The 19514-nt window shown below is 37.3% G+C and overlaps 1 protein-coding gene across 1 annotated transcript in view; it reads left to right on the top strand.

Annotated features, from left to right (window-relative positions):
- Window positions 1–19514, top strand: part of LOC133612662 (1-phosphatidylinositol 4,5-bisphosphate phosphodiesterase zeta-1-like) — a 47188-nt gene that overhangs the window by 23505 nt on the left and 4169 nt on the right. The window contains exons 9-11 of the mRNA XM_061970288.2: window positions 3943–4115; window positions 7968–8094; window positions 15322–15471. Of these exons, the coding sequence (XP_061826272.1) occupies window positions 3943–4115; window positions 7968–8094; window positions 15322–15471 (450 nt within the window). The remainder of the gene's footprint in view (window positions 1–3942; window positions 4116–7967; window positions 8095–15321; window positions 15472–19514) is intronic.

Genomic DNA, 19514 nt, shown 5'->3' with positions numbered 1-19514 from the left:
GTGCCAGCAACTTGAGGGTTGTAGGTTCGATCCCCGCTTCCGCCATCCTAGTCACTGCCGTTGTGTCCTTGGGCAAGACACTTTACCCACCTGCTCCCAGTGCCACCCACACTGGTTTAAATGTAACTTAGATATTGGGTTTCACAATGTAAAGCGCTTTGAGTCACTTGAGAAAAAGCGCTATATAAATGTAATTCACTTCACTATTCCATCGAATATAGGTTGAAAAGGATTTGCAAATCATTGTATTCTGTTTTTATTTACCATTTACACAACGTGCCAACTTCACTGGTTTTGGGTTTTGTATAATTGCTGGATACATTTAAAGCTGATCTACAGATTTGAGCCTTGAAAGTAAAAATAACATTTATATATATATATATTGCATATTTTTCCATAGAAAATTGGTTTTATTTGTAAAAAGAAAAAAAAAAGACATACAACATAAAAAAATTTAAATTTGAAAACTTTAAATTGATCTACTGTACATATATTTTTGTGTTGGAAGTTTAAAAAAAATAATGTATTGATTTATTTTTAACACTTTAATGACTGAGACCAGAGTCTATTTTGGGTCCCGGGAACTTTGACATTCACCAAAATTGAGGGGAGCCCTAATCATTTTGAAAATTATAAAATATCAACATGTCCCCCGCATGTTTAATTTTTCAGTTAGCGGGCCTCAGTGGAAGAAATTTGGACACCCTGGTGAACAGCCTTTATTCAACTGCCACGTGTGTTGACAACCGTCAGACTTGACGGCCAGACCTTAAAGCAGGCCAGGGCAATTATTTTGACTCGGAGGGCCACATTTAGAGAAGAAAATCTGTCTGGGGGCTGGTATATCTCATTTTTAGCAACTGTAATACAAAACCTCACAATAATGTCTGATTGAATGCTAAAAACGTTATGACAGACCGCCTTAAAAAACGGAATGGAATTTAACATTTTTTTACTGAATGAGACACTCAGAATGTACATGAAAATAAAGAATGTGGGATTTACAATATTAACTATGAACGATAAAACACTGAATATTGACAACATATGAACGTCGCACCCCCTCTCCATCCACATATATTACAATCAAACGAAACGCGACAAAAATGCAACAAACAGTAAAATATGAACACGAAGGGTAAAAAAAACAAAAAAAAACACCTACAGTCTGATATATCTGATATATCACTAAGCTTTAGAACTTTGTTGTAAAAATCTCCATCCGCGTCTGTCCCTGACACCCACATTTCAGGCTCTGGAAACACTCTGTGGAAACGCTCCCCACCCACACTGCTTGGTGCCTCGTCTGAGCTGCTGTGACTTAGAAGACCATAGTAACTAATTAGATGACCATATTAACTAATCAGATTACCATAGTACCTAGTATATCATGCAAAAGCGCAGATTCCGACCATTGAAATATTTTGTATAGTTGAAGACTTACGGTCATTAGAAAACATCACTGCACATCATAATGGCAGCTACACTTTCCATCTTAAAGATCTAAAAAAAAATATTTGGGAATGTCCAGCGGGCCAGATTGAAGAACTTAAACGGGCCGCATGTGGCCCATGGGCCTTAATTTGCCCAGCTCTGCCATAAAAGGAAGCCATTGCAAGGAACCACACACACGTTATGATCATCCCATTTGCTCTTTTAAGGATTTACTATCGCATATTTTTGAATTATTACTGAAAAAATACATTTTTGAAAAACAAAAATTTGCTTATTTATACAGGGTCATGAATTTTGGGATATTTACAGTATGGGAAAAAGAAAAATGTTTTCATTTTTCTAATGTGAAAACATTTAGTTGAAGTTGTCAGCCCTTTCCAAAGTTGAAAGGTGAATTCCATATTAAATGCCGGTTAAAGGGGAACATTATCACCAGACCTATGTAAGCGTCAATATATACCTTGATGTTGCAGAAAAAAGACCATATATTTTTTTAGCCGATTTCCGAACTCTAAATGGGTGAATTTTGGCGAATTAAACGCCTTTCTAATATTCGCTCTCGGATCACATCGGGAAGCAATCCGCCATTTTCTCAAACACCGAGTCAAATCAGCTCTGTTATTTTCCGTTTTTTCGACTGTTTTCCGTACCTTGGAGACATCATGCCTCGTCGGTGTGTTGTCGGAGGGTGTAACAACACGAACAGGGACGGATTCAAGTTGCACCAGTGGCCCAAAGATGCGAAAGTGGCAAGAAATTGGACGTTTGTTCCGCACACTTTACCGACGAAAGCTATGCTACGACAGAGATGGCAAGAATGTGTGGATATCCTGCGACACTCAAAGAAGATGCATTTCCAACGATAAAGTCAAAGAAATCTGCCGCCAGACCCCCATTGAATCTGCCGGAGTGTGTGAGCAATTCAGGGACAAAGGACCTCAGTAGCACGGCAAGCAATGGCGGCAGTTTGTTCCTGCAGACGAGCGAGCTAAACCCCCTGGATGTCTTGGCTCACACCGTCTCTTAAACTGGACAGATCAGCTTTCAGAAAAAGAGCGCGGATGAGGGTATGTCTACAGAATATATTAATTGATGAAAACTGGGCTGTCTGCACTCTCAAAGTGCATGTTGTTGCCAAATGTATTTCATATGCTGTAAACCTAGTTCATAGTTGTTAGTTTCCTTTAATGCCAAACAAACACATACCAATCGTTGGTTGGAAGGCGATCGCCGAATTCGTCCTCGCTTTCTCCCGTGTCGCTGGCTGTCGTGTCGTTTTCGTGGGTTTCGCTTGCATACGGTTCAAACCGATATGGCTCAATAGCTTCAGTTTCTTCTTCAATTTCGTTTTCGCTACCTGCCTCCACACTACAACCATCCGTTTCAATACATGCGTAATCTGTTGAATCGCTTAAGCCGCTGAAATCCGTGTCTGAATCCGAGCTAATGTCGCTATAGCTTGCTGTTCTATCCGCCATGTTTGTTTGTGTTGGCATCACTATGTGACGTCACAGGAAAATGGACGGGTGGTTAAAATCAGGCACTTTGAAGCTTATTTTTTAGGGATATTGCGTGATGGGTAAAATTTTGAAAAAAACTTCGAAAAATATAATAAGCCACTGGGAACTGATTTTTAATGGTTTTAACCCTTCTGAAATTGTGATAATGTTCCCCTTTTAATATTAATTGAAAGTGGACTGATTCAAAGCAGCTCTTATCTCGTGTAAAAAAAATAAAGAGAGAGACCGCATTGGCTTAGTGCAACATTAAAGTGGAACATGTCTAATGAACAGTGAAAGAACATTTCCTTGCACCACCTAATCTGGCTTTCACCTGCAGACAAACTGAAATGGTTTTTAAATTGATTTCACCGCCACTGAAAATGTGCTTGTATTATTTCCCTCGACTTTATCCTGGTCGAATTCTAACTTCTGCTGTTCCATTTCGTTGGAGCTCTCCTTCAATGAACCAGACAAAGGCAGAGTTCATGTGCACGCGGTCTCTCTCTCTCTCCTGGCACAGCTGGATAAAACAAACAAGCTAAAAGGCGCAACCTTGATGCGTGTGCTGCTGTTTTGTCTGCCGCTCCTGTCGCCTCGCTCCCTTCCCTCGGCTGCCAGAAAGCGAGCCTGATGTGAAACCTTGCAGATTGCTGGCGCGACTGTGCAGTGGAGACATTTTGGGTTGTTTTTTATTTGAAAGATGCTGCAGGCTGGATGGATCAATGCCACTTCAAATCAGTAAATAAGTTACATGATTTAAAGTTGGTTATTATCTGTTGTTCTCACTGGCTTTTTGCATGCGCGACAAACCCTCACACGTACACAAGAGTAGGGAAGAACATTCTCTGCCCGTGATGCAACATGGAGGATGGTTGCAGATGCATCATGCACAACAAACCAAAGCTTCTCATCTTCGAGGACACACAAAACAAGAAAAAGCTCGATTCTGTTCATTCCTCACCATTGGCCTTGTGGTATTTTGCAGTGGCACTCAATTTCCAGTCCCTGGGATTGCCAATGGACCTTAATGATGGCCGTTTCCAGGACAACGGGGGCTGTGGGTATGTCTTAAAGCCTGCAGTGCTCATGTCCAGTCAGAAGAGCTTTGATCCTGGCGGCAATCAGCGCGGCGTGCAACCAACACACCTGCTGCTCAAGGTACGACCGTGACAGGGTCCTCCTGATCCACTCTGGGTGCATTAGGGCAGGGGTCGGCAAACCAAAATGCTAAAAGAGCCATATTGGACCAAAAATACATGTCTGGAGCCGTAAAAAATGTAATGTCTTTTATAAGTGATATAATGAAGTCAACACGTGATACAAGTGTCTGTATTAGCTATAATAGCCTACTATCAAAATGACTACAGTATTTTTTGGAGTATAAGTCGCACCGGCCGAAAATGCATAATAAAGAAGGAAAAAAACATATATAAGTCGCATTTTTGGGGGACATTTATTTGATAAAAGCCAACACCAAGAACAGACATTTGAAAGACAATTTAAAATAAATAAAGAATAGTGAACAACAGGCTGAATAAGTGTACGTTATATGAGGCATAAATAACCAACTGGTATGTTAACGTAACATATTATGGTAAGAGTCATTCAAATAACTATAACATATAGAACATGCTATACGTTTACCAAACAATCTGTCACTTCTAGACGCTAAATCCCATGAAATCTTATACGTCTAGACCAGGGGTCGGCAACCCACGGCTCTAGAGCCGCATGCGGCTCTTTAGCGCCGCCCTAGTGGTTCTCAGGAGCTTTTTCAAAAATGTATGAAAAATGGAAAAAGATGAGGGGAAAAATATATATTTTTTGTTTTAATATGGTTTCTGTAGGAGGAAAAACATGACACAAACCTCCCTAATTGTTACAAAGCACACTGTTTGTATTAAACATGCTACACTGATCGAGTATTTGGCGAGCGCCGTTTTGTCCTACTAATTTTGGCGGTCCTTGAACTCACAGTAGTTTGTTTACATATATAACCTTCTCCGACTTTCTAGGACGTGTTTTATTCCACATCTTTTTCTGTCTCATTTTGTCCACCAAGCTTTAAACGTTGTGCATGAATCCACAAAGGTGAGTTTTGTTGATGTTATTGACTTGTGTGGAGTGCTAATCAGGCATATTTGGTCACTGCATGACTGCAAGCTAATCGATGCTAACATGCTATTTAGGCTAGCTATATGTACATATTGCATCATTATGCCTCATTTGTAGCTTTATTTGAGCTCATTTAGTTTCCTTTAAGTCATCTTAATTCAATTTATATCTCATGACACACTATCTGTATGTAATATGGCTTTTAATTTTTTGCGGCTCCACAGATGTGTTTTTGTATTTTTGGTCCAATATGGCTCTTTCAACATTTTGGGTTGCCGACCCCTGGTCTAGTCTCTTACGTGAATCAGCTAAATAATATTATTTGATATTTAAGGCTAACGTGTTAATAATTTCACACATAAGTCGCTCCTGAGTATAAGTAGCACCCCCGGCCAAACTATGAAAAAAACTGCGACTTCTAGTCCGAAAAATAAGGTATGTGTCCCGAGCTGAAGCAAATCTTTGTTGACAGAAATGTTGAAATGTAATATTTAATCTACCCATTTTTACAACCATACCATATCAACTTTATTTATAAGGCCCTTTAAAAACAAGCACAGTTGAAGAACAAAGGACAGACTGTACACCACAAAGAAATAGAGGCAAAGGACAGACTAAAAAAATAATATTTAAAACAGAAGTAAAATACACTTTGAAAAAGCAAATACAAAGAACAATTTGTAAGATAGATAAAAAGCAGTTAAAGACAGTTAAAAAAAAGTTAAACAGTTTAAAGTCTCATGCTGGGTTAAAAGCCAGTGAATAAAAATGGGTTTTAAGAAGGGTCTTAAAAGTAGCCAAAGAAGGGGCCTGTCTCACATGGAGAGGGAGATCGTTCCAGAGTTTGGGACCCGCAACAGAGAAGGCTATGTCCCCTCTGAGCTCGCGCTTTGATTTGGGTACCTCCAGGATCAGCTGATCAGCTGACCTGAGGGACCGGGGTTTTTTTTTTCAAACAATGTTGCCTTCTTCCAAACTTGCTACAAATGAGCCATTTGGAATTTTAACTTTAGTGACGTATTTTGCCTTACTAATGTCAGCGGACATCTCCATATATGGTCAAGGTTTGCCCAAAGAGCTTTCCACGTGTCCGCCATTTTTATCCAGTTGTAGTCTAAAGTTGTAGTCGATAAGTTCCTTATTTTCCCTCTATCCTTTTGTTGTTGGGCAGAATGGCTCGTACATCCACATGCATACGATTTCTAATAAAAAAAATGTTTTATATAAATATATATATATATATATATATATATATATATATATATGTGTGTAATGCTGTATAATAGACTGTATTTATATTATTCACATGTAAAAATACCTAAATGTTTATTGTCTATTGTGAGTGAACTCTGGTGCTGAATTTTCCCCAGGGATCAATAAAGTACTTTCTATACTATTCTATATATATAATTTTTATTTTTATTTTTTTTTCCCAAACCCTCCCTTTTTTTCATACTTTGTGTATAACAATGTTTATACTATTTGACTCAAACTTTCATTAAATTTGATGTATTTTTTTTGGACTAAACCCAATTCAAAGAAAATAAATTCTTCTTTTTTTTTTTGTGGGAAATGACTAATTTTAATATAATTAAACATACATTATTACTATCACTGGGGATCAAACAGTAAATCTACCATATGAAACAAGTGCTTCATGCTGCGTCCTTTGGGCCCAGAAACAATGTGAAGAGAACTTTGCTATTATCAGTGACGGAGCAGTAAAGTGCTAGGAAAACGTTTGCGCCGTTCAGTGTCACTGAGGGAAAAAAAGTAGGGATGTCCGATAATGGCTTTTTGCCGATATCCGATATCTTCCAACTCTTTAATTACCGATATCAACCGATATATACAGTCGTGGAATTAACACTTTATTGTACCTAATTTGGACAACCAGGTATGGTGAAGCTAAGGTACTTTTAAAAAAAATTAATAAAATAAAATAAATAAATTAAAAACATTTTCTTGAATAAAAAAGAAAGTAAAACAATATAAAAACAGTTACATAGAAACCAGTAATTAATGAAAATGAGTAAAATTAACTGTTAAAGGTTAGTACTATTAGTGGACCAGCAGCACGCACAATCATGTGTGCTTATGGACTGTATCCCTTGCAGACTGTATTGATATATATTGATATTAATATTGTGGTTCCTACATTATATAACAGAAAGAAACAACCCTTTTGTGTGAATGAGTGTAAATGGGGGAAGGAGGTTTTTTGGGTTGGTGCACTAATTGTAAGTGTATCTTGTGTTTTTTATGATGATTTAATAAAAAAAATTTTTTTAAAAACTATACTGATACCGATAATTTCCGATATTACATATCAACGCATTTATCGGCCTCTATATCGACATCTATAAAAAAAAAAAGGTTGATAGGTAGGTCGGTAGTTTTTTATAAACAGTTTGCTTTCTTCTCATTTACTCCCCTCCACTTGGGTAACTACACTTAATTTTAATTTAATAAAAAAAGAAATGAACAAAAGCCTTTCAAAACCTTAAAAAAAACAACCAGTGATCCTTTTCAGCATAGATCAAACGGTGAATCTATAAAATATAAACGTGATGAGTGAGTCGAGGGCCATCACTTTTATTTGCATTGTCACCGTTGTCATTTAAACATTTCAAGGGGAAACATTGCAGCCTCCAGTCAACGCTGTTTGAATCCTGAGTAGCATTTAAAGAAGCCATGATGTAAATTATTCATCTGTTCAGGAAAACAATATCCCACCTTCTTGTTTAGCATAACAATCTGGTTTTATTGGCTATTAGGAATCAAATCAAATCAAATCAACTTTATTTATAAAGCACATTTAAAATTTACCACAGGGGTAGCGAGATATGTTATCTATGTTTATGTTAAATAGTCACACACTTGTGCCAACTACAGGTGATCAGTGGCTCCAACCTACCTGTTCCCAGGAGTGGCAAGGCTCTGGACCCTTTCGTCAGAGTGGAGATTCACGGGATTGCATCGGACTGCAACAGAAAAACCACACACACTGTCAAAAACAACTGTAAGTACTGCAAAACTTTTACGGTGCACCACTTTGGCAGTCTGCACTTTTATTGGGGGACTGAAGCAGAGGGTCCGTGTACCTTCCTCCGTCCATTCCATTTCCAATTCTCTAATGCAAATCCCCCCCCCAAAAAATGTTGGGCCATTTTTTCTATTTATTATTTCTGAAACAAAAGTTGGAAAACTATTTAATGAGACTTTTTTAAAACGACAATAGGACAAAGGTGGTCCGTGTACCTTCCTTCTATTTCCAATTCTGAAAGGCGAATCAAAAAACAAAGTTAGGGCCGTTTTTTCGATTTTTACTATATATGGCATATTTGAAAATAAACAAAAAAGGGCTGATTTTCATTAAAGTATTGCCATAAAATTTGATTTTGTGCCGTTTTCCTTTTATGGATTTTTAATTTTCCAGATAAACACAAAAATCCAATTGATGTTTATCCAAAATGCAAAAATGCGTGTTTATCTGTGTGATGACAAATTGAACCGGAAGCAGTATTTTAGCTTTTCCTTCACGTTTAGCATGTTTTTAGCATGACGCTAACATTTTTGTCGTTTAAAAAAAAAAAAAACTTGTGTTTCAGAAATGAAAATAGAAAAAAAATGGCCCGAAATTTGTTTTTTTGATTTGCATTTAAGAATTGTAAATGGAATTAACGGAAGGTACACGGACCAAAGGTGTTACTGTTATGCTAAAAACATGCTAAACGCGAATGAAAAGCTAAAATACTGCTTCCGGTTCAATTTGTCAGCATATAGATAACCACGCAATTTAGCATTTTTGATTAACAAGAATTGGATTTTTGTGTTTATCTGGAAAAATGATAATCCATAAAAGGAAATCAGCACAGAATCAAATTTTCGGGCAATATTTTAATGAAAATCAGCCCTTTTGTTTGTTTTCAAATCTGCCATATATAATAAAAATCGAAAAACGACACAACTTTTGGTTTTTGATTTGCATTTCAGAATTGGAAATAGAACGGAAGGTAGCCTACACTTTATTAATTTTGGCCAGAGGGGGCGCACTTCAAATTTTTACACACACTTGTAATTGCATATGTCGACCAGAGGGGGAGCACTTTTAAAACCGACACACGATCAATTTGAAAAATCCCTCCTTTTTGGGACCACCCTTAATTTTGATAGATTTCACCACCAGGGGTGCAAATGAGACATTCTCTATTACCGTATTTTCCGCACTATAAGGCGCACCTAAAAACCACAATTTTTCTCAAAAGCTGACAGTGCGCCTAATAACCCGGTGCGCTTTATTACGATTAATTTTCATAAAGTTTCGGTCTCGCAACTTCGGTAAACAGCCGCCATCTTTTTTCCCGGTAGAACAGGAAGCGCTTCTTCTTCTACGCAAGCAACCGCCAATGAAAGCACTCGCCCCCATAGAACAGGAAGCGCTTCACCCGCCCCCATAGAACAGGAAGCGCTTCACCCGCCCCCGGAAGAAGAAGAAAAAACGCGCGGATATCACCGTACGTTTCATTTCCTGTTTACATCTGTAAAGACCACAAAATGGCTCCTACAAAACGATCCGGTTCATAAAAAGACGCAATCTCTCCATCCGCACACGGATTACTACCGTATTTCACAGCAACTGAACCGCACTGTGGAACGGGAGCACGTACGGTGAATATTCGCTCCACAGGGAATGAGAAGTCATCCTTCACTGTGGTTCTAGCTTGCCATGCTAACTTCCACCCATCCAAAAGAGACCTTTCCAGCCGGCGTCATCATAAAAGCTAACTCGAAGGGATGGATGGATGAAGAAAAGATGAGCGAGTGGTTAAGGGAAGTTTACGCGAAGAAGCCGGGTGGCTTTTTTCACACAGCTCCGAAGGCGAACACACCTTCACTAAGACGGGCAGATAGCGCCGGTCGACATACGCCAACATCTGCCAGTGGATCGTAAATGCCTGGGCAGATAGTTTCGGTCACAACTGTGGTCCGACCTTTCCGGAAGGCAGGATTCACAGAACTGCTGCACAACAACAGCGACACTGACTCCGGTGACTTCGACGAGACGGAACCGGCCATTTTGGATCCCGTATTCGCCCAACTTTTCAATTCGGACACCGAAGACGAAGAATTCGAAGGATTTACGAATGAAGAATAACTTCAGAAGGTGAGCGCTATGTTTATTTTGTGTGTTGTGACATTAACGTTCGAGCAACATTATGTTGCTATTGTTCTACACCATTTTGAATTTTACTATGTTTGTGATTGCACATTTGCGTACATTTTGGGACAGAGTTGTTAGAACGCTGGTTTTCAATATATTATTAAAGTTTGACTGAACTATCTGACTGTTTTTTTGACATTCACTTTAGCGCAGCGTTTTTTTGACATTCACTTTAGCGCAGCGTAGGCGCGGCTTTTAGTCCGGGGCGGCTTATTGGTGGACAAAATTATGAAATATGTAATTCATAGAAGGTGCGGCTAATAATCCGGTGCGCCTTATAGTGCGGAAAATACGGTACATGCAATGGTTTTCTGTATTGGGACCATGATTTAAGTCCTAACTTGTCCACCGGTCCTCATATGGAAGGTACTTTTCCTTGTTGATGTCTCAAGAAGGGTGGAAAAACAAGAACACAAACACACACACACATTGTTGTATTTGTTACCTTCTTGAGATCTCCGAAAAATGCCTACCTCTTTAGGACCACCCTTTCTAGATATATAAAGATTTGTATTTACAACATTAATAATATATATATATATACTATGCAAATATAAAAAAGGTAAGCTTTTAGTAAATTATTATTCATTTGTTTTTTTTTGTTCTTTTGTAATTGGTTTTTAATCTTCATTATTTACTTTACGTTATTACAGTATGTCTCTGTATACATATTATTTTTCTTTTTAAATTAATTTTGGACACATTTGTTATTACATATGTCGGCCAGTGGGGGAGCACTTAAAATTTTTACACACACTTGTTATTTCATATGTTGACCAGAGGGGGGAAACTTTTAAAACCGATTTTGATAGATTTCACCACCAGGGGTGCAAATGAGACATTCTCTATTAGATGCAATGGTTTTCCGTATTGGGACCATGATTTATGTCCTAACTTGTTCACCGGTCCTCATATGGAAGGTACTTTTCCTTGTTGATGTCTCAAGAAAGGGTAGAAATACAAGAACACACACACACACACACACACACACACACACACACACACACACACACACACACACACACACACACACACACACACACACACACACACACACACACACACACCCGGTTGTGGTCCAAGAATCTCTTAAAAATAGCTAATAAATAAATCAGAAGTTAACTGGTCCTTGAATTTTTTTTTTCCCCCAGAATATTTACTTACTCAAACTCAAGTAATTATTTGAATGACTCCCTTTTTCACTTTTACTTAAGTCATATTACTCTGAAGCACTTTTTTCACTAAATACCACCTCAGCAAACACTCGGCTCTCCAAGTACCACCATAATGACCAACCATTAAAATACAGTAGCATAGTAGGCCTAAAGTATTCATTAAAAACAATTTAATACTACAATGTAATACTACACACAGTTTGAACAGTAACACTGTGTTTGAATATTTAAGTGGTTATTTGGCGTGCCACAAGATGGAGGTACCACAGTTTGAGAATCACTGCTCTAAAGAAACGTTACTCTTACTTGAGTACATTTTTTTGGCTCGTCTCCCCACCTCTGCAAATCAGTTCCAAAAGGTCAATCATTAAAAAAAAATACTATGTAAATCCAATTATTTCCTCCCAGATATGCAAATTCGTTAACATAAAACTCATTTTATCGATCATTAAAAAAAAGCCCTCAGGGAGCGCAGATCTTTGCTTGGCTCGACCTTCAATAGTAAAGTCCTCAATCCAGACGGTGATCCTCTAAATCAGAGGTGTCAACGTGGTTTTCACTGAGGGCCACATTGCAGTTACGCTTCTAACAGTGAATACTATTATTTAGGGGTGTGGGAAAAAAATCGATTCGAATTCGAATCACGATTCTCACGATGTGCGATCCAGAATCGATTCTCTTTTTTTTTTTTTTTTAAATCTCTTTTTTTTTTTTTTAATTATTCAATCCAACAAAACAATACACAGCAATACCATAACAATGCAATCCAATTCCAAAACCAAACCCGACCCAGCAACACTCAGAACTGCAATAAACAGAGCAATTGAGAGGAGACACAAACACGACACAGAACAAACCAAAAGTTAAAGTTAAGTTAAAGTACCAATGATTGTCACACACACACTAGGTGTGGTGAAATTTGTCCTCTGCATTTGACCCATCCCCTTGTTCACCCCCTGGGAGGTGAGGGGAGCAGTGGGCAGCAGCGGTGCCGCGCCCGGGAATCATTTTTGGTGATTTAACCCCCAATTCCAACCCTTGATGCTGAGTGCCAAGCAGGGAGGTAATGGGTACCATTTTTTTTATAGTCTTTGGTATGACTCGGCCGGGGTTTGAACTCACAACCTACCGATCTCAGGGCGGACACTCTAACCACTAGGCCACTGAGTAGTGAAACAAAAATTATTATTATCAACAACAGTATCAATATTAGTTACAATTTCAACATAGCAGTGATTAAAAATCCCTCATTTACATTATCATTAGACATTTATAAAAATAAAAATAAAATAGTGTCACAGTGGCTTACACTTGCATCGCATCTCATAAGCTTGACAACACACTGTGTCCAATATTTTCACAAAGATAAAATAAGTCATATTTTTGGTTCATTTAATAGTTAAAACAAATTTACATTATTGCAATCAGTTGATAAAACATTGTCCTTTACAATTATAAAAGCTTTTTACAAAAATCTACTACTCTGCTTGCATGTCAGCAGACTAGGGTAGATCCTGCTGAAATCCTATGTATTGAATGAATAGAGAATCCTTTTTGAATCGGGAAAAAAAATCGTTTTTGAATCGAATCATGGGACACCCAAAGATTCACAGCCCTACTATTATTACACATTTTTATTATGCATTTCATTGGATTTTTTTTAGTTCCAAAAAATGTGATAAGTTGCAATAATTTCACCTCAAAATGTAGTGTATATTACTGTAAATGGAAAAACTGTACTGCTGTTTTTATGGTAAAAAAAAAAAAAAAAGGCAGCTCAGTTGCCAGAATTTTACTGTAAAATTTACATGAGTTTTTTTACTGTAAATAAAGAAAACTGCATTTTTACTGTAAAATGTTGGCACCTGAGCGGTTTGTTTTTTACCGCAAATCAACAACTGTAGATTTTTCGGTGTATTACTGTAAATGCCAAAACGGCACCACGGTTTTATACAGTAAAAAAAAAGTGTTTCTTTTATTTAGAGAAAAATGCTGTAAAAACCACAGTAAATATCACAATTTTACCATGACATCTATTGCTACTTTTACATTGCACAATTTGATGGATAACTTGCTTTTGTCATGACTTGGTCCTGGGGTTTAGTTTTTCTCGAAGGCAACGGAAAGTTGGCTCGGGCGAGACGGGAATGCAGGTAAATTTTTATTTAAACACTATAAATACAAAACAAGGAAGTAAACAAAAGGCGCGCACAATGGCGGAGAACACACTATGAAACCAAACACTTGCACAAAGGCAAAAACTATGAACAACAAAAAACACTAACTGTGGCAATAATAAACAAAACTTACTTGGCATGGACAAAAAGGAGCAGCGTGAACGACGGACATGAAAAAAGAGTCAGAAATGTGCAGAAGCATAAATGTGGAGGATGTCACCAGAAAGACAAACTGAAAAACAATGAACTTAAATACTACAGACATGATTAACAAAAACAGGTGCGTGACTCAAAACGTGAAACAGGTGCGTGACGTGACAGGTGAAAACTAATGGGTTGCTATGGTGACAAACAAGAGTGCACAATGAGTCCAAACGTGGAACAGGTGAAACTAATGGGTAATCATGGAAACAAGACAAGGGAGTGAAAAGCCAGAAACTAAAGAGTCCAATAACTAAACAAAACATGACTAAGACAAAACATGATTACACAGACATGACAGCTTTGAAATCATTATTATTAGTATTAGGGATGTCCGATAATGGCTTTTTGCCGATATCCGATATTGTCCAACTCTTTAATTACCGATATCAACCGATACCGATACATACAGTCGTGGAATTAACACATTATTATGCCTAATTTGGACAACCCGGTATGGTGAAGATAAGGTCCTTTTTAAAAAAAAAAAAAAAAAATAAGATAAATAAATTAAAAACATTTTCTTGAATAAAAAAGAAAGTAAAACAATATAAAAAGTTACATAGAAAGTAGTAATTAATGAAAATGAGTAAAATTAACTGTTAAAGGTTAGTACTATTAGTGAACCAGCAGCACGCACAATCATGTGTGCTTACGGACTGTATCCCTTGCAGACTGTATTGATATATATTGATATATAATGTAGGAACCAGAATATTAATAACAGAAAGAAACAACCCTTTTGTGTGAATGAGTGTAAATGGGGGAGGGAGGTTTTTTGGGTTGTGCACTAATTATAAGTGTATCTTGTGTTTTTTATGTTGATTTAATTTAAAAAAATAAAAAAACAATACCGATAATAAAAAAAACGATACCAATAATTTCCGATATTACATTTTAAAGCATTTATCGGCAGGCCGATATTATCGGACATCTCTAATTAGTATTTATCTGTTTAAAAATTGTTTAAATGTTTGAGAATATTTTTTTGCAAAATTAAACAATATTCAAGTTAACATTATTTGCGATTGCATGGAGTACTTTTTTTTTTTCTTCTCCCAAAATAGAAAGAAATAATACATTTAGTAAGAAAAGTTGCAGTACTTTATTGATACATACTATTTCCAGGCTTTCGAGGGCCAAATAAAATTAATAGGCGGGGCCTTGAGTTTGACACCTGTGCTCTAAATGTAGTAGCTTGTTCCTTTTCCCATTTCTGACATTTTCTGAATGTCTCATCATGATGTATGGAAAAATGGAATGGAACAAACCGTGTTCTCATGCAGCATCTTTGTGTCTGTGGGGCCGCCAACATGCACAGACTCCTACAAGAGGTGGGGCGTACAAAAACCGAGGCGCAGTACGATGTTGTGTGGCATATTGCAGCCCGCCACACCTCTCAATCGCATGTCATTTCTGATGGATTTGCACTTTCTAGTCGAAGTGATTAAAGAAGCTGGTGACCGTTGCAGCTCTGAACCCTTACTGGGACACAGACATGAACTTCCGCCTCAGCATCCCCGACCTGTGCCTGGTCCGCTTCTCCGTCCGAGACCAGACCGGTTTCCTGTCCAGCGACTTTGTGGGCCAGTACACGCTGCCATTCTTCAGCATGAAGAAAGGTGAGCCCGGGACACTAAGGTTGGGTATTGTCTGGATTTAGACCATTACACTGACTCTTGCCAATGATTCTCCATTCCCATTCTACAAAATGTGCCAACAATTTGGTCAAGCAGTATATTAAATATCAATCATTGGAACTTGAATATAAATGTTATAAAGTACAGTTGCACAAAAGTTTCACATTATTTTTAATAACCCTATTAAAAACATTTACACATATGCTGTTGTTTATGTGTTAGTCATAGAGATGTTCCGAAATTGGCTGATACTGTTAATTATTTTAAGTACCGTATTTTCCGGACCATAGGGCGCACCGGTTATAAGGCGCACCGCCGATGCGCGCAATTTTTGATTAATGTCCCATAACAAGAAGATATAGAAAAAGAAGCTCATCGACTACAGTGTCGGCACGGACTACAATAGCGGACGCGCGCACATTTTCAGGATTTATGCAGATCCCAAATTCAGATCAGCAGATTCCAGAAGGTAAGAAAAGTTGCTTAAATATTTTTATAGATTTTTAAACGCCGTGTGTAATGTTCTATATTTTCCAATGGAACCATTAAAATGTTGGTGTTGTTTACTTGAGTCATATTGCAGTCTACAGGTATCTCTTATGTGTGACTGCCATCTACTTGTCACACTTATTACACCACGTACCAAATAAAACAGCTTGGAGGTGGGTCAACTCAACCAGAATTGTTCCGTACATTAGGCTCACCGGGTTATAAGGCGCACTGCCGATGCGCGCAATTTTTCAGGATTTATGCAGATCCCAAATACAGATCAGCGGGTACCAGAAGGTAAGAAAAGTTGCTTTTGCATAATATTGCGAAACAAAACCCCAGATAATAGGTCTTACCTTATACACACACCATAACAACACTCTTATGTTGAAGCACAGTACAATCCATCAAGCGGTGCGGCTTCATAGCTTACCAAAGTCGTACTAAAATATTTTGATAGATTTTTGAGTGCCGTTTGTAATGTTCTATATTTTCAATGGAACATATAAAATGTTGGTGTTGTTTACTTGAGTCATATTGCAGTCCACACGTATCTCTTATGTGTGACTGCCATCTACTGGTCACACTTATCATTACACCATGTACCAAATAAAATAGCGTTGAGGTGGGTAAGCTCAACCAGAATGATTCTGTACATTAGGCACGCGGGTTATAAGGCGCACTGTCGATTTTTGAGAAGAAAAAAAAAAGATTTTAAGTGCGCCTTATAGTCCGGGAAATACGGTGTTTATGTCGAGTGCTACTGAGTGTAACAAAATCAACACAATATTTAAAATAGTTCCTAGTTGTCTTTTATTACATACAATTGTTAGGTCAAATTAGGTCAAAACATATACAAAAGTGTAGCACATAGTAACTAAACTAAAGCAAAAGCTACTGTTAATCGTATTTTTCGGACTATAAAGCGCACTTAAAATCCTTTCGTTTTCTCAAAACTCGACAGTGCGCCTTATAACCCGGCGCGCCTAATGGACGGAATAATATTGGTTGTGCTTACCGACCTCAAAGCTATGTTATTTGGTACATGGTGTAATGATAAGTGTGACCAGTAGATGGCAGTCACACATAAGAGATACGTGTAAACTGCAATATGACTCAAGTAAACACCAACATTGTATATGTTCCATTGAAAATATAGAACATTACACACGGCGCTGAAAAATCTATCAAAATGTTTTAGTACGACTTTGGTAAGCTATGAAGCTGCACCACTCGATGGATTGTACTGTGCTTCAGCATACCAGTATTATTATGGTGTGTGTATAAGGTAAGACATATCTGGCGTTTTGTTTCGCAATTGTCATGAAGTGGTGGTGACGAACCCTAAGATGCAGAAATGGCAGATGGTAGTGATGGGTCCGGCAACATCGATGCATCGGCGCATGCGTCGAGCTCATAGAGCAAAACCCTGTGTCGGTGCGCGTACCGCTTTTAGAAAGTCACGTGACCGATCATGAGCTGTTTTGGTCACATGACCGATACGCAAACTGTGTCGCACTCACGCCTCCTCTGTGCCCTGTGAGCGTGTCTTTTCTACAGCCGGAGAAATAATAACTAAGAAGAGAAATCGTCTAAAATGTAATACGTCGGAAAAACTTTTTTTTTTTTTCTTTTTTTTTATAAAAATGTGTAAAAAAATAATATTAAAAAAATTCCCAGTCCACAATCATCCACAACACGTTCTCTTAGATTTCCATGTTATGATACATGTTCACATTATTTATTGACTGTATCTAAAAAAGATAAAAATATATTTTTATTTAAATGAAGATATGAAATAATCCTAAATGAAATACAATGACTTGGTTTATATTATTGTATATACTAGGGCAGGGGTCACCAACGCGGTGCCCGCGGTCACCAGGTAGCCCGTAAGGACCAGATCAGTCGCCCGCTGGCCTGTTCTAAAAATAGCTCAAAGAGCAGCACTTACCAGTGAGCTGCCTCTATTTTTTTAATTTTATTTATTTACTAGCAAGCTGGTCTCGCTTTGCTCGACATTTTTAATTCTAAAAGAGACAAAATTCAAATAGAATTTGAAAATCCAAGAAAATATTTTAAAGACTTGGTCTTCACTTGGAATAAGCGGTAGAAAATGGATGGATGGATGAGTCTTCACTTGTTTAAATAAATTCATTTATTTTTTAATTTGCTTCTTATTACTTTTAGAAATACAATTTTAGAGAAAAAATACAACCTTAAAAATGATTTTAGGATTTTTAAACAAATACACCTTTTTACCTTTTAAATTTCTTCCTCTTCTTTCCTGACAATTTAAATCAATGTTCAAGTAAATTTATTTATTTTTTTATTGTAAAGAATAATAAATATTTTAGCTTCTGTTTTTTCGACGAAGAATATTTGTGAAATATTTCTTCAAACTTACTATGATTAAAATTCAAAAATATTATTCTGGCAAATCTAGAAAATCTGTAGAATCAAATTTAAATCTTATTTCAAAGTATTTTGAATTTCTTTTAAAATTTTTGTTCTGGAAAATCTAGAAGAAATACTGATTTGTCTTTGTTAGAAATATAGCTTGGTCCAATTTGTTAAATATTCTAACAAAGTACAGATTGGATTTTAACCAATTTAAAACATGTCATCAAAATTCTAAAATGTATCTTAATCAGTAAAAATTACTAATGATGTTCCATAAATTCTTTTTTTTATTTTTTCAAAAAGATTCAAATAAGCTAGTTTTTCTCTTCTTTTTGTCGGTTGAATTTTGAATTATAAAGAGTCGAAATTGAAGATAAACTATGTTTCTAAATTTTATTTTAAATTTTTTCTTGTTTTCTCCTCTTTGAGACCGTTCAATTAAGTGTTTTTTTCATCATTTATTCTCTACAAAAAACCTTCCGTAAAAGGAAAAAAAAATGTACGACGGAATGACAGACAGAAATACCCATTTTTTTATATATATAAATGTATTTATTTAGCTATTCTTGTTTAAATCACACTTACGTGTAACTTACAAATGACAATATATTTATTTATTTAAGTGTGTATCAAACTGGTAGCCCTTCGCATTAATCAGTACCCAATAAGTAGTTTTTGGTTTCAAAAAGGTTGGTGACCCCTGTACTAGGTCATTAAATCAGTGTCAATTGAGTCGGTCCATAGGTTGCCTGTAGGGATTTTTCATGTCCAGCAGATGTCAGTATTTAGTGACACAGTATCGACACAGTATCAATACAGTTTTGCAAAGTGTCGAAACGCTTCATGACGCCTCATCAACCCATCACTAGCAGATGGTTTTAATGTTAAAAAAAAGCAAGGAAAACACGAACCAGAAACCAGGAAACAGCAAACAGGGACAGGAGTCAGGATCCAGGGAATAGCTCACAGCATTCAAGAAACCGGCAGTCCACAGCATACAGCAAACAATACTCCAGCACTGACTGGAGGGCAAGGCAGGTATATATAGCAGCCGACTGATTGACACCAGGTGTGGCCAGGTGCCAATCAGTCGCAGCTGAGGAGAACAGCGCTAAGGGAGGCAAGCAGGAAAC

The sequence above is a fragment of the Nerophis lumbriciformis genome, linkage group LG10, assembly GCF_033978685.3.
Source record: "Nerophis lumbriciformis linkage group LG10, RoL_Nlum_v2.1, whole genome shotgun sequence".
NCBI lineage: Eukaryota > Metazoa > Chordata > Actinopteri > Syngnathiformes > Syngnathidae > Nerophis > Nerophis lumbriciformis.
Note: the sequence above shows the minus strand (reverse complement) of the source record. Positions and strands in the feature narration are given on the sequence as shown.